The sequence below is a fragment of the Mandrillus leucophaeus genome, unplaced genomic scaffold (assembly GCF_000951045.1).
Source record: "Mandrillus leucophaeus isolate KB7577 unplaced genomic scaffold, Mleu.le_1.0 Scaffold147, whole genome shotgun sequence".
Taxonomy (NCBI): domain Eukaryota; kingdom Metazoa; phylum Chordata; class Mammalia; order Primates; family Cercopithecidae; genus Mandrillus; species Mandrillus leucophaeus.
This window is the reverse complement of record NW_012101443.1, coordinates 3,498,849-3,514,574: the sequence shown is the minus strand read 5'-3', so window position 1 is coordinate 3,514,574 and position 15,726 is coordinate 3,498,849. Positions and strand designations below refer to the sequence as shown.

Below are 15,726 nucleotides of genomic sequence, written 5' to 3'. Positions count from 1 at the left end.
ATTTATCAGAGATCAATAAAGGTACTTATCAATAAAGATATCAATGAAGGACAAAAAGTCCAATAGGAAATTATGAGTATCTTTTCATAATACCAGAGAACATTAACTGTTTAGCTGTCTTCCTAAAAAATGTTTCAATTACGGTTAAGGATACTTGTCTTTTTTGTGATTCTTATGTAGGATAGCAGGAAGGGGACAAAATTTTAAGTCATATCCCATTTGTTACTAAAATAAAGAGGGGAAGCCCAAATTCTGTCTAAATTGTTGGTCTGAGTGTAGATTCCTTCGTTTCTTTTCTAATGTGTTTTCCAGTAAACATACAGATATATAAATCCAATAATTAATAAGATCAATGGACTACTTTGTACCTGCCCAGGAGGACAAAAAACAAAGTAAAAATTTATTATTTGTGGATTCTATGTTCTACTATTTTAAAAAATCTACTCTAATATTGTTTTTTTTTTTTTTTTTTGAGACGGAGTCTTGCTCTGTCGCCCAGGCTGGAGTGCAGTGGCCGGATCTCAGCTCACTGCAAGCTCCGCCTCCCGGGTTCACGCCATTCTCCTGCCTCAGCCTCCCGAGTAGCTGGGACTACAGGCGTCCGCCACATCGCCCGGCTAGTTTTTTGTTATTTTTTAGTAGAGACGGGGTTTCACCATGTTAGCCAGGATGGTCTCGATCTCCTGACCTCGTGATCCACCCGTCTCGGCCTCCCAAAGTGCTGGGATTACAGGCTTGAGCCACCGCGCCCGGCCTGATATTGTATATTAATGCTGTATAATCTCCTTTCTTGGTAATTTCCACTCCACAATTTTTATATATTCCTATTTGAAATAATGTTTTATCTCTTAATGTCACTCATGTATTTTATCATTTTTAAATGATAGGATATGAGGTGGGACTGAATAATGAGAAAAAGATTTCTTAAGGGAGAAATAAAATATATCAAAGAATAATTTGTAAAACCAACATGGTAGAAGTCATATTTATTGAAAAAAATTAATATCTTTGCTATAAAATTTGTAACAGGAATATTTACTGAATGTTTATTTTGATGCATAAACCTGAATGCTACATACCAAGTACAAGACAATAACACTAGTTTTTCCTTTATTTACACTTTATGAAAATTGTTATGCAGTCCATGTTAAAAGAACTTATGATGGAGAATTGTTACATTAGAAAAATAATATTCTTGATAAAGCATTCTCAATGTGTCCAATCATATTTTCTGCCTTTTCAATAAGGCAAAAGTCCCTGGAACAGCATATAACTTAATTTACAAAATACAATAACTGTTTAGACACATATTCAAGTTTTCTTTTGGTATGATTTTCCCTCACTGTAAAATTATTTTTTCTTTCTTTTTTCTTTTTTCTTTTTTTTTACTAAAACAGAAAGACTTTCAGGAAAATGTCATTTAATGATTTCAGCTATACATTACATATACAACTCTGTAGCCTAGCAACAATCATCGCTACACCATCATTAACTTTAAATATTTTGCTTGGTGAGCTATTCTCAAATGTAGCATATTTTAAGATTTTGCCATCATTATGACTGTGGAATCATTGTTTGGTTTTCATAGGAAACAGATCTGTCACAGTATGAAGCTTTGTTTATTTTAAGGAACTGGTACACAATTACATTTCCACTCACAAGAGAACGCCACACATATAACTAAAGGCAGGCTTCGACGGCTCCACAAAGGTTGCGTGCTGGACCAACCCCACACCTCCTGCTCCCCCATCGCACAGCCCTGGCCAGGTTCACATGGTTTCACTTCCAGAGATGTTTAGGTCTTCACAGTTAGGTAGTTTTAATTCCTTCAAAGGCACACAACTTCCATCTTTTTTCCAGCGTGGCTCCCACACCTGTGAATTCCTGTTTGAACATGCGTGGCAGCCTCATCAAAAGCATTTCTATTTCATTTGCAGATATCTGTTAGAAAAGAAGAAAAGTCACTTTGGGGAAAGGAAGTCATCTTAAAGGAGGAATGGATTGGGGAAGGATGAGCTTTCCCAGTGATCTAAACAGCATTTAGTTTTCTACTGGGCTGTCAGGGGACGTCCTTACAGAAGGGACATTCAGAAGTACTGAATATGGGTATCCCATCTCCTGAGTAGCTGGCGGGGTGGGGCATGAGTTGGCTGGGCGGAAAGTGCTGAGTTCACCCTTCATATGGATGGCTACCTTACTGGCAGCACCAGGCCTGAACAGCCCTCCCCTGATATAAAAGGAGATGGGGAGGGAATTTAAGAGGGCTCAGCACAAATCCATCACTACTCCTGGAAAACTACTAGTGGCTTCATCCTCATCTATGAAGGACAGCAATTTTCTTTAATGCTGCCAGGATCAGAGGACATTCGGGTGGATTTCTTGCCACCCACATTTCTTTCTCTTCCTTAATTTTCACATGGACCGGACACCATGAAGGTTTCGGAATGGAATCTAAATTCCAAAACCTACAACAATACAAGTCTTGATATCCAGTCATAAAATTCAGGTATATTTTTTAATGCAACTTCTTTCTTCCCCATATTTTTATTAGATGAAGTTTTACACCAATAATTCATTTTAAAGAGCAAATCAGCCATAGTCCCTCTGCTCTAGCACTGTGATTGCTTTTGTTTTCCTGTGTCAGTGTGCAAATCCATGTGTGTGCATGAGGATTTTGTATCACAGGGTGGCCAATTTGGGGTCTGATACTCTGTTTGAATCCTGTATCTTCAGTCTTACAAGTTAAATGACCCTTACAAAGGCAATTAGTCTCTTTAAGCCTCAGCAAATGGAAATAACATTTAATAAGGATAGCATGGAAACGACTGGCTTAGCACAGACTTGGGCACATAGAAATGTTCAATGAATCAGAGCTATTGCACTTTTTCATGGTGTAATCACTGTGGAGATATCATTTTAGAATCTACACTTTCCATTTAACAATATTAGGATTCATTTAAAAGAGACACCAAATAGACCAAGAAGTCTCATCAACTGTTCATTTAATGTTCTCATGGAAAAGACTTCATATGATACATTCAATATTCCTGGGCCTATAATACAAAACTTTAAATAGAGGCAGTCCTGAAAATGGAAATAAATTGTATTCTAAAATTTTTTGTGAATTATTTTGAAATCTGAATGCATTTTCCCATAAACACCATATTAGAAAGATGGTTAAATTCCCAGGTCCACCGAGAAAAGCCTATGAGACAGATTATGTGAACGTTCATAATAACTGAGCACTGTGCAAACACCTTCACCACCAGTGTCCTTTCATTCTCACAGCACTCTGGTGAGATTTGGGAGCAGACACTATGATGCATCTCCACTTTATAGCTCAGAAAACTGTGTGAACTACAGAGGGTTAAGTGTTTTATCAAAGACAGAACTTGGGAAAGAACCCAAGGGTTCTTTCATGGGTTGGGGTCTGGGCCTTGATTGGTGTGCCTTAAGCAGTTCCCATGATTGTCAACAGCCAGGGGTGAACAACCAGGGGTGTTGGGAGGTCTTTCTCAGTAGCAGTCACCTGGGGCACTTGTTAAAAAAATCAGATCCCCCAGCCAACCTCTTCTCTGGAGATCCTGATTCAGCTGGTCTTGGGTGTAGCCCACATAATTTATTTTTAACAACCATCCCAGATCATTCTTATAGTCAGGCATATTTGGTTAAGAGTGGGGGCTTAGGCCAGGTGTGGTGGCTCACACCTGTAATCCCAGCATTTGGGGAGGCCAAAGTGGGCGGATCACGAGGTCAGGAGGCCATCTTGGCTAACATGGTGGAACCCTGTCTCTACTAAAAATACAAAAAATTAGCCTGGTGTAGTGGCACGTGCCTGTAATCCCAGCTACTTGGGAGGCTGAGAGGCAGGGGAATCACTTGAACCTGGGACGCAGAGGTTGCAGTGAGCCGAGATGGTGCCACTGCACTCCATCCTCGGGGACAGAGAGAGACTCCGTCTCAAAAAAAAAAAAGAATGGGGACTTACGCCAAATAAGCTTGGATTTTACTCTGGCTAGGCCCTCAAGCTGTGTGACTTTGGGAAGATTACTTAACATTTGTAATTCTCAGTTTCTTCAGGTGTGTAATAGAAGTCGTATCAGGGCATTGTAACGATTATGTGTAAAATGTAACACAGTGCCTGGCACAAGTTCTGTCTTATGTAGATATGTGTATGTGTGTGTGTATGGAATACTGATAGAAAATGACACTATTATCTAACCTTTTGTGGCATGGAGTGGTATGTGGTCAAACCTAGTTTTTCACTGGTCCAGGAGGAAGTTTTCTTTAAGCCTCATGAGACCAAGTTATCTTCTCAACGAGTTCCCTTCTTTTGGAGGAGTACAGCACAGATCATCTACGGTGGGCTCTAGTCTCCAGTCAAATTCAAGTGCCACCCCTGGCATGTCCTTCCCCAGATCAAGGAGAGGCCATAGCAGAATACACAGGCCGAGGTGCACACCAGCCCACCAGCACCTTGTTTCCTGTAACCGCCACCTCCCTTGGAAATGTAGGGAAGAAGCCCTGTGCCATTCATTAGGAAGGGGGAGAAAAAGCCAAGTTCTTGAGGGCAAAATAAATATCTGATTTAAAGATAACGTGCAGGAGGCCAGCTGGGGTCAGGAGGGGCAGTCCCATCCAGCAGCCCTGCAGCTGGCTGTAAAAAGTTTTGACAACTTACAATCACCAGGAAACTTTTCCTTGCCAGACTCTTCTGAAAACACTGTTTAATTCTCACCACACTCTCATAAGATAGGGAATAATTTACTAACAAGAAAACTGAGGCTCCGAGAGACTCAGTGAGTCCCACAGGGTAACACAGGCAATAAGTGTGGACCAGACCCCCTGGCTGTGGTGCCTCGGTCTTAACCACCCCTGCCCACCTCCACCAGGGAGGGGACCATGGAGTAAGGACAGGAAATAATCCTCTTGGTCACTGCCCCTCTGGCCCTGGGTGGGTGTGGATGCCATGGAAGGCATCTGTGTACAGTAAGGCAGGGCTCTTCTGTGATGAATACTCTTAGACTGATATCAACATCAACAGCAAAACACTGAAAATTCCCAACTCAGCTGGCTCACACACATTCATATTGCTGATGCTTGGGCACCCCTACATGAACGATCCACCAAAACAGTAAGCAAATCGTAGCAAGTCTTGGCTAGCATGTACTGAAATGTGGCAACATCTTGTTTTCCATGGCGTCTTTTGACCTGAGCCTAGACTTTAACCACAAAGGAAGCAGGACAAGGCTTGCAGTAGGAGATAGGTAGCTACCATCTACTGCGTCTTCACTGTGGGGCAGGGAAGAAGTGCTTCACCTGCATTATCTCATCAGAAAGCTCAATAAACAAGCAATTGCACCCCTCACTTGCTGGAGTGAAGAAAAGCAGACACAGAAGATTTGAATCACAGTGATAGAACAATCAGTAACCTCTTCCAGTTTAGTAACCAGTTAAGTAACCAATCACTTAACTTCTTGGCGCCTGTTTTCTCATTTGCAAGACAAGGGAATTGGAAAGAAACGCAGAATGCCCTGAGGACTTGGTTTGAGTGCTGGCCTCTCCATATCCTAGCTCTTAGTCTTAGGACAAGCCGTTCAAAATTTATCTGTCAATTAGGTTGTGGCAAAGATCTCAAAATGAGAGGATGTGATAGGTCTTTTGCGCATCTTAAAGCACAAAACAAATGACAGTCCCCACTTTAGTAGCACTTACTGTGTGCCAGATACTGTTCTGGAATGCTTTGCATCTACTAAGTCATTTAATACAAGGATAACCCCCCAAAAACCATTTTACAGATGGTGAAACTTAGGCACAGAGATGTTAAATAAACTGCCTGAGGTCAAACAGCTAAGAAGTAGTGAAACTAGGATTTGAAATCCTCGTAATTATTTAATACATGCTTCAGATTTTGAGAAAGCCAGAAATTAGTACAATAGGAATTTATCTCAAATGTATTAGCTGTAGTTTCTGTTGGTAGTGTAAGGTAACAGCTGGGTTCTGCCACAAAGATGCAAATAATATAGAGTTGTGTCACAATTATGGAGCAGACCACTTCAAATAAAAGTCTATCTAAAATATTCATTTAATAAGGCTCTCAGCAGCTGGGCATGGTGGCTCACACCTATATTCCCAGCACTTTGGGAGGCCAAGGTGAGAGGATCACTTGAGCCCAGGAGTTTGAGACCAACCTGGGCAACATAGACCCAATCTCTACAAAACATACAAAAATTAGCTGATATGGTGGTACATCCCTGTGGTCCCAGCTACTCAGGAGACTGAGGCAAGAGAATCCCTTGAGCACAGCAGTTGGAGGCGGCAGTGAGCTGTGATCGCTCCACTGCACTCCAGCTTGGGCGACAGACTGAGACCCTGTCACAAGAAAAAAAGGAATCCCAGCTAATTCTAGAAGAATTTCCTTAAAGTTCTTTAAAGATATTTCTATCTCATGACAGAAGAAAGATCAGGGTGAAACCTGTATCAAGTAAGTTAGTTTTATGATTTTCAAACTTTTCCCCTACCCTGACAAAATAACCTTTATGATATCTTATCTTTTGGGATTTTTAAGACAAATTCAAGAGAAAATTCAATTTGTCCTTCATTTTCTCCCTATGGCCAAATAATTTTTACTTTACAAATACTTCCACTTACTTCAGTTTTGTTCTCTTCCTAATAATTTGTCAGCTATTATCTTACCATCACAATATCCTTTGCCTTCCCACCAGTACATTCTTTGTCTTGAGAACTGAGACTCTGGAGTCATTACATAAAACCAAGCCCCTAGACCTCAGTGGCCGAGCTCTGAGTGAAGTTTACCCCTTTCCTCATCCTGCACGAGAAGCACTTCTGAAACCAGGGGTTCTCTCTAAGCTCCTACTCCTGTTCACACATGGAGCCCCGGGGTCCAGGGAAGAGCTGTTGCTTGCCCAGCAGGTAAGTGAAGGAGTAGAACTTGGAGCAGGGCCTGTGAATCCAGCCTGGCTTTCAGAGTGACGCATTCCCTCATTCCCAAGCATATTATGAGGAGATTGCAATACATGTGGTTAAGGGAGCACTGTGCAGCACTGTGATATAGATTAGAGATAGATGCCATGACTATGAAATCTTTTTCCCATACACCATGTATTTGGTGCTCTAGCAAGTGGAGAGGATAGTCATAACCCTGAAGTTTTGATTACCCTCTTACCCAGCTGGCTTTTGTTCCAAGAAATTTGTGGCCTATATATTTTCAATCTTTGATATTGTCAGTGGATTCTTCCATCTATTTTGTTTGAAACTTTCTTACACTTATTCTTTTAGGAAGGATTTATCTGCTATAAATATAAAAAAGAAAGCAAACATGAGAAGGAAACAGGCTCTGTGTAACCAAGGAGCTTGTGTGCTGTTAATACCACAGAGGTCATTTATAAAATCTGCTTGATTTATGTTTTAATTTGCTGACTCTAGGCCAAGCCTACTGCCTCCTTGCTTGGCCTCTAAGCACATGTACAAATGGACACAAGCAGATGCAAATCAATTTGTTCTCATCATGGTTGGCTCCATACCGCATATCATCAGGCAAGGGAAGCCTGGCGAAGAGGGGCCCCTGTTTGGGCTACTGAAAAGACCCCAGCAGAGGCCGGAGCGTCAGGGAAGCCAGTTGAAAACCAGACTTCCTTCCATGGGCAAAACTGACTTTTAGCCTTTAAATGCACATTTAAATCTTGTTTATTCTTCACATCCTGGGCAGGGCACAGTGTTAGCACACACAGACACCTCGCAATAAATGTTCACAGAGAGATATACAAAATGTAGATGGGGCAAAGGGAGGGGAGGAAGGAAGGGAGAAAGAAGGAAAAGAGGAAAGAAGACAAGAAGCCAGGAATTCGAAGGAGTGAAGCAAGAAACTGGTAGAGGAAGGGAAAGAGGGAGAAAAAATTGTGATCAAAGAAGATAAACAGGAGAGAATTAAAAGGAGCAAAGAATATGGAAGGAAAATGAGGAAGGAAGGAGAGAAGAAAGGGTGGGTAGAAAGGGGAGAACAGAAAGAAATGTTGGCAATGTTAGCTAAAGCATCCCCGAGGGAAGCCACCGGAAGAAGCATGGACTTGAGGGTACCTTATGTTAAGCATGACTCCCACAGATTTCACCCTTCTTTAACTCCTGGTTCAGAGTATCTTCCTTACCCAGTTTAGCACTTCATTAGTTCATGTCTGATTCTCAAGTCATTTCATAACTAGGTGACAAGCTTGTTGAGAACAGGGTTCTATCTTAGATTTCTTTCGTGTCTTGGCCATCTCCTGTTCTTCTCTGGTCCCTAAGACAGTGCTGGGTACATGAAAAGCAGTGAGTGATCCCAGCATTCATTAGGTGTTCACAGAGGTATGCTATTAGTACAGATGATTTTCCCCTCTGTGGGAAATGTAACACATGCCCATGACCTCTCAAGCTGGTCACAGTGGTGTCGTGCCAGAATAGCAGGTCATTCTAGATCCTCCAGCCTCTGTGGTCACATTACGCCAAGTCTGGTTTTCAGAACCGAATCTTCCACACCATGGGCCTTGGGAAGAGGCTGCAGGTGTGTAGAGGGGGCAACCAGACATGCTTGGAACACTGGGTCTTCATCTCCTAAAGGATACATAAACAGGGAAGAGCAGACGAACCCTCCTCTTGACTGTAAGAAATATTCATCTGCTAATGCTTCAGTCAAATGTGTCTTCTGGGCTGCTTTGGACAGACAAGAGGTTGGACTTGATGGGCCCTGGGGTTGACACGGGAGATTCTATGTATTGATAGAAACCATTTTCATGATAGGGCTGCCTATTTTAAAGAGTTTGCCTGCTGTGCCCTGGGCAAGATTTTTGACTCAGCAAAGCTTCAGAAGCCATGCCCACCCCCCAGCCCTTACCCTGTCTTCCTCTGAATGAATCTTTCTTTTTCAAGTATTTCTGATACAAGAGAACAGGGTGAATGAGAGTGGGTAATTTAGAAAAGGCCAAGAAGAGAAAAATATGCAAATATCAAGAGCAGGAATAATATTTAACTGGAAGATAGCTTATTATTGGGCTACATGGGTTTTAGGAAGCCATGTGCAATGTACATGCCCAGCATAATTTAAATTAATTTCTTCCATTCCTAGTCATTCTTATGCCCATATGTAGCCTTGGGGGAAATCCTAACAACAGTGACATTACAGGACTGGGTTAAGCCTGCTTTCCCTGTTCTCATCAGTACAGGGTGGGCATTGGATTTTGCTGTCTGGATTAAAAAGACTATCCTCTCAGCCTCACTGGAATAGAAGGAGCATGTGGTCTGATCCCTGGTGCCCAGCAGTTTTAGAGTTCTTTTTCAATATACTTTCTACCCCAGGCATGAGGAGGAACCTGACAGCTCTAGTGGGAATTTCATTCAGAAGATGGAGGGCTATCTGGGGGTAGGCAGGGGACACCTCGTGTGTTTCCTCTGTAAGGGAAATACTTTCTTCATCTTCTAAAATAAAAGTACCAGTCTGTGATGAGATGCACTTCCCTTGACTGAATCCCATCCAGAAAGGCCCATCAGCTAATGACCAGGGACCAGGCATGTGAATTCTCTCTCCTCAGAGACTGGTAAGGGAACGTCACAAATCTTACCCGAGCCCTGAGGATAAGACTAGAACAAGAGCTTCCACCATTCCCCGGCCCCCAACCCCAGTCAAAACAAATCAATTCATTACTTATCGATCCCTCCCTGCCCATTCCCAGGAGATGATTTTACACACACACATGCAGGCACACACACTTCACTGGTGATCATCATAGATTGTCAGCCTGAGATGATGGAGTGGAGGAAACAAAGAGTCCTGAAATTCTTCGATAAACGACAAGTGGATTCTTGGCCATTTCGGCTTCTACTAAAACAACAACTGCTTCTCAACAAAGGCTTCCCACTTGGGACTTCCAGAAAGGGGAGAACAGAAATGTCAACAATACAAGGGAAGGATGGTAGCAACAATAGGATTCATTTCTTGAGGGCTTATTCTTTGCCAAACACATTGGTGCAAGCAGTGTTTTGTTTAATCCTCCAGGCAAAGGTGGCGGTGATATTAAGGAACAAGATACCAGTAAAGAGGAAACAACAGCAGAGAAATCCTTCAAATCTATATGACAACAAAGGAACACTGTGCAGCAAGTCCTTCTCATTTCATCTGAGTATAACATGAGTGCTTTCTCTTACTTCCCTGTGCATGTGAGGGGAAACCACAGAGAAACAAATAGATGATTCTGAACCTCCAGAATTTTAAAATTCTCTAACTCCTTTCACCCTGTTTTGTTCTACCCTGTCATGAAACGCATGGATCTGTATAACTGAAAAGATTCCTCTCAAAGGGGAAGTGTTAGATTTATTGAAGAGGTTAAACACTTTTGGGATCACGTATTGGGAAGATTATTTGAATCAAAATAAGAACACAAGGTAGTCATTTGGTGCATGCTAGCCATTGAAAATTTAGCATGAGGTATCTGTAACTGTTCGGGGACACAGCACTGCAGGCTGCTGGTCTGGTCGTACCAATCCCATGCATTTTGCTGTGCTCTATAGAGGACCTTCTTACTTTTTTCCATTTTCTTTCATGACCAGAAATTTGACAGGCGACTAGCTGGCTTCTCTAGCTTCTCTGTTTTGCTTCTGTGTCCACCCTGCTCCTGGGCTTCCCTAGTATTGGTTAATGATGTTGTTTTATTTTGTCAGGGCCCCTCCCATTGTTCATATGAATTTGACACATAAATCACATTCTTTTTGTCTCTTCTCTTTGGGCACACCAATACTGCAATGGGATAGGAGTACAGCTAATTTGTGGATGGGAAAAGCTGAGCTTCAGGGAGATGAGGAGTGATGTCTGGCTCTGGATGTGAGCCTGGAGGGGCACAGCTGAGAAGAATTTTGCAGTCACTTTTTTCTACCTAGAGAACAATGCTGGAAAACAGCCATTAATACAGCTTTCTTGAGTCATATCAGATCTTTATGTTATTTGGGATGATTTTTCCTCAATTGTGTGAAGTCTAGAACAGGGAATCCTATAATAATATGGTCTGAGGATGATGCCCTATTAGCCACACTCACCTGATTTCACCCTTATTTTGGGAACTTTCAGGTGAATCTATATTTTTAGATATCTCATAAGCTTTCCAAATTAATTTGGCATCTGCTAAAAGTCATTGTCATTTTGGATAACTGCTCTTCTTTTTACAAAGACAAAAGCAAGCAAAAAGAAGAGAACAATCTGCCAAAAACTGAGGTCCTTGCAAAAGAAAAGGGCTGATCAACCCCCATAGGCTGCTACAGCCCTAGCGCAGCTCATGCAGAGTCCACCTGCAGCCAGCAGTCAACATGCTAAATTTTAGCAATGAAAGTTCACTCGAGCCAAATAATTTACCTTAGAGTCCAGCTGCTGCATGTATGACCAAAGATATTCTATGTTGGCTCCAAAAGGATGGACGTGAAGAAACGTTGATATGATACCTGAATTAAAAAGGCAAACATTGGAAATTATTCAGAGGCAAATGAGAGTCTCCATTAAATAATGCCATCTAACCCCAGTGACTGTTTTCTCAGGCTGAGTTATTGTCTTGCCATTTCTAGCAGCACTCAACAAGCATTCAATAATAGCACATTCTGAAGGCAATAAGAGTCACATGGTAAACAGAACACTTGGTCTCCTGGAATGATAGTAGTTAGCAAAGCTAGACTCTGAGATAATATACAGCTGAATAAAGGTATTTCAAAACAAAGACTCCCGGAAGCATTTCAACTACCAATTTTATGCTTGATTTACCAATATAAAATTATAGTTATTGGAAGGATAAAATTATCTTTTCTTTCCCTCAGTGGACTTTGCAGTATGAAGATGGCTCATACAACTGTGTCAGAAATCACACCGCCTCAAATTTTCCTGATAATTACAGTTGCTAGTTATGAAGAGTATTTAATCTATATTTCCCCCAACTGCCATTGAAGGAAGCCCAAATTCTTCCTGAAACATTTGCTGTTCTTCCTGGTTGTCGCTCTTGTCTAAAAGGAGCCAGCTCTTTCTCCCCTTCTTGCTGCTGTAATTTACAAGATCATTTTAAAAGGTCTGGGAATGGATGGTTTGGCTGCAGTTTGATTATAAATTATAAGGCTTTTCCATTGTGAAAATCAGCTGTCAACATTGTACTGACAAATGAAAAGTTGGATGTTGATGTCAGGAATGAAGTAAAAAGCAGTACCTTCCTCTTCTCCCTGTTCCTGGATCCAAAATCAAAATAGTGAACATGAGGAAGTCAGCTCCATAGACTGCAGACTGCTTTTTGTTAAGAAGCTGTACACTTGTTATTCACAATAGCAAAAACATGAAATCAGCTCAGGTGCCCATCAGTGGCGGACTGCATAGAGAAAATGTGGTATGAACCATGGAATACTATGCAGCCATAAAAAAGAATGAAATCATGCGCTTTGCAGCAACATCGATGCACCTGGAGGCCATTATCCTAAGTGAACTAATGCAGAAATGAAACCAAATACTGCATGTTCTGATAAGTGGGAGCTTAAGAGTGGGTACTCATGGACATAAGGAGGAGAACAGTAGACACTGGGAACTGCTAGAGGCGGGGGAGAGGGACGAGGGAAAGGGCTGAGAATCTACCTGTTAGGGATTATGCCATTACCAGGGGGATGAGTTCAGTCATACCCCAAACCTCAGAGTCATGCAATAGACCTCTGTAACAATCCTGCACGTTGTACCCGTGGATTCTAAAATAAAAGTTGAAAAAGAAAAAGTAAAGTTGTCCTCAGACTGATAGTTTTTAGTTTTCTGTTAAATAGGTTTCATAGGTTTCAAGATGAATTAAATCTGAGGATAAGCCTTCATGTTCTGTTTTTTGTGAGCCTTCATGCTTGGGAGCCAGGGCAGACCCTCACCTGTATGAAATGCCATCTGGGTGGGCACAGGTGCACACAGCATTCTTGTACTACGTCATCCTATATTTGTAGGTGACCTTGGATTGATCTGCCATAGGGTTTCATGGCTCCCTGATGCTATGGGATGAGTGGCAAGTTTTTAAAGAAAAGTTCCCGGTTCATCCTCAGGCTGAGAACAGAGAACCAAAGGGACTCCCCAAGACCTATCCTCAGAACACTGCGTTTCCAGGGCTTCTAGAGGTTGACGGTGAGATGGGGAGGTAGAAACAACGCCCACATTTCCCTGTAAAGGTAGAATATCTGTTTTTAAAGACTGACCTGTTCTTCCTGAGATACAAAGAACTACCACTTCATTCTGAGGTTATATTCTTCCTTTTTTCTTGTCGAAATGTCCTTTTTTGAAATAATGGCAATGGTAGAAGGCAATGATGGTACTTAAAAAATATCTTTAAGTGGAAAAATAGCCACTTTTAATGTACTCAGGGCATTGTGTTGTCCCCTCCCCTTATTTATTTACTTATATTTTAATTTTAGAGACCTGGCAGCTACTTCCCTGTGTCTGAAATTCTCAATTCTGGTGAAGTGGCATTGTAAGTAATTCTATTACTAATAAGAGTTAAAATATAAAAGCTCATGAGTGATTTCTTTAAAAAAATTAGAATATAGTAGAACTATTTAAAAACAATTATTTTCATTTGCATTTCCTTTTTTGTTTTAAAAAATTTTAATTGATATATAATATTTGTACATATTTTTGGGATACATGGCATATTTTGATACCTGTACGCAATGTGTAATGATAAAATCAGGGTAATGTGCATGGCCATCACCTCAGACATTTATCATTTCTTTGTGTTGAGAACATCCCAAATCTTTTCTTCTAGCTATTCTGAAGTATACGGTAAATTATTGTTAACTGTAATTTCCCTACTGTACTATCAAATACTAGAACTTAGTCTTTCTATTTTTTGATTGAAAGAGTAAGGGCTGAATCACAGTTCGTGTAGAGGGAATCCCCTGTTTCAGGATGGTGAGTGGGGCTTTCACTGACCATCCCAGGTCCTATGGCCACTGCTTTCCACAGAGAGCCTCCCACAAGTGATGGACAGGAGAACGACAGGGGAGGGAGAAGGAAGAGTCAACTTTGGCTTTGTGAGCAGGTGAGGGGGTGCTCCTAGCCGGAAGCTTTTTTCTCCTCCTCTATCGCGGGGTTCTCCCAGGGAGGTGAGGGCTGCTGCAAGGTGGGGAGCAGCATTCCTTGGGTGGAAAATACGCAGCAGGGCTGAGACAGGGAGTGGCAGTGGCACTGCAGCCTTTGGGGTGACAAGGGTGTATAAGTCTGCCATGGGGAAAGAGGGCATAAGACTTGAGCAGTCTTAAGTAAACTACCCCAGGCAAATAGATAACAACATTTTTCATATTTAATATCCCCCCTGGCCGGAGAGTCTTCAAAATCTCCTGCATAACCTACAGCCTTTTGTAAATGTCCATGGGTGTATGGTTATCAACATAAATGCCTTTAGCAGGATGAATAGAACAAGTCAGAGGAGGATGGGGTGGGTTGGGGGGAGGTTGATAACCCTTAGCCTAGGAGATAAAGTGTTGACATGGGTCATTTAGGGACACCAGAAATGGGAGGACCTAGAGTAGCCCCTTTTGTTGCCTCTGTGAAGTTGGCACCCTCTGTGAACACGGATTTGCTCCTCCACTGTCTGCTCTCTCTCACCCCCAATCCTGGGTCTGCAGCCCAAGGAGCTGTGCTCTTGGTCTTTGTGTGTTCTGGTTCCATATCCACAACATAGTACACATTCATAAGAGGTATATGTTGAATGTATTTATTTGCCAGAACTGGCAATCGCCAGTATACTTGTTTAAAAATTCTATTAGTCTATTATTGATAAATGGGAATAAATAAGAACCTTAAACATTTCTACAAGCAGTAACAGATCTTTCAAAAACCAGGTAACTTTGAGGTATTATTCACTGAAAATTCTTATTCTTAACCCGTCCTGTCATGGATTTAGAAGGATGGAGTAACTTGGATGTTTTGAGCAAGGAAAATTTTCATTGAAACTATTTTGCTTATAACTAAGGGGAAAATCAGATTCTAAAATCAGATTAGAAATCCTGACGTGGACTTGAGTATTCTTTTAGGAGGGTATTCAGAACCATCCCTGTGGTAGCTGATATTAAGAAGCCATTAGCTTTTCCTTATAAGAGTTCAGCAGTTGCCACTAGATATATGTAGAGCCAAGGCAGGCAGTCACAAATAGGCTTCCCAAGCTTTTCCTGTGGATGACAACCCAATTATCCAGTGTTGTTAGAGACACAGCAGAAAGGAAAGCATGAGTCATCATCCTCCCCGGTACCTTGCCTCTCCTCAGCCCACCTCCCACTCCTGCATCTGTCCATTCCTGTAGCACCACAGAAGCATCAGTCATGCCACTTGAGAAAATGTTTCTAGGCCCTGTGATTTTGGATCAGGTTCATTTGAGGGGATCTTTCTAAATAAACAAGTAAAGCCTCTTTGCAGCTTTTTTTAAAGGAACTGGGACATTCCCTGCGGATGGAAAAAGGATGGCTGTAACTCAGAAGTTAATGAAAAATACCACAAACCTGGAAAATGGAGACTATTTTATGGTCCTCTGGAATGGACCTAAAGGCTTGTGGTAAAAGGAACACTAAGGAATGGACGGTGGGGGATTTAGCTGTTACTGAACTGGTGGATCTCCAAGGGCATGGCTCAACAATTGGACTTGCTTGTTTCCATGGAGATGTAGAAGGCCTCCGTATTTGAGAATGGGTTTCCAA

The 15,726-nt window shown here is 41.7% G+C and overlaps 1 protein-coding gene across 3 annotated transcripts in view; it reads right to left on the bottom strand.

The window, feature by feature from the left end:
* Positions 1–1,360: 1,360 nt before the first annotated feature.
* The window catches only part of ENOX1 (ecto-NOX disulfide-thiol exchanger 1), a 574,354-nt gene continuing 559,988 nt past the window's right edge, over positions 1,361–15,726 (bottom strand). For 2 of the 3 annotated variants that reach the window (XM_011974625.1, XM_011974626.1), the window contains exons 16-17: positions 11,393–11,478; positions 1,361–1,941 (exon numbers count right to left, since the gene is read on the bottom strand). In XM_011974625.1, the coding sequence (XP_011830015.1) occupies positions 1,810–1,941; positions 11,393–11,478 (218 nt within the window). In that variant the 3' untranslated portion in view covers positions 1,361–1,809. The remainder of the gene's footprint in view (positions 1,942–11,392; positions 11,479–15,726) is intronic. The other variant, XM_011974624.1, reaches the window with a different exon arrangement.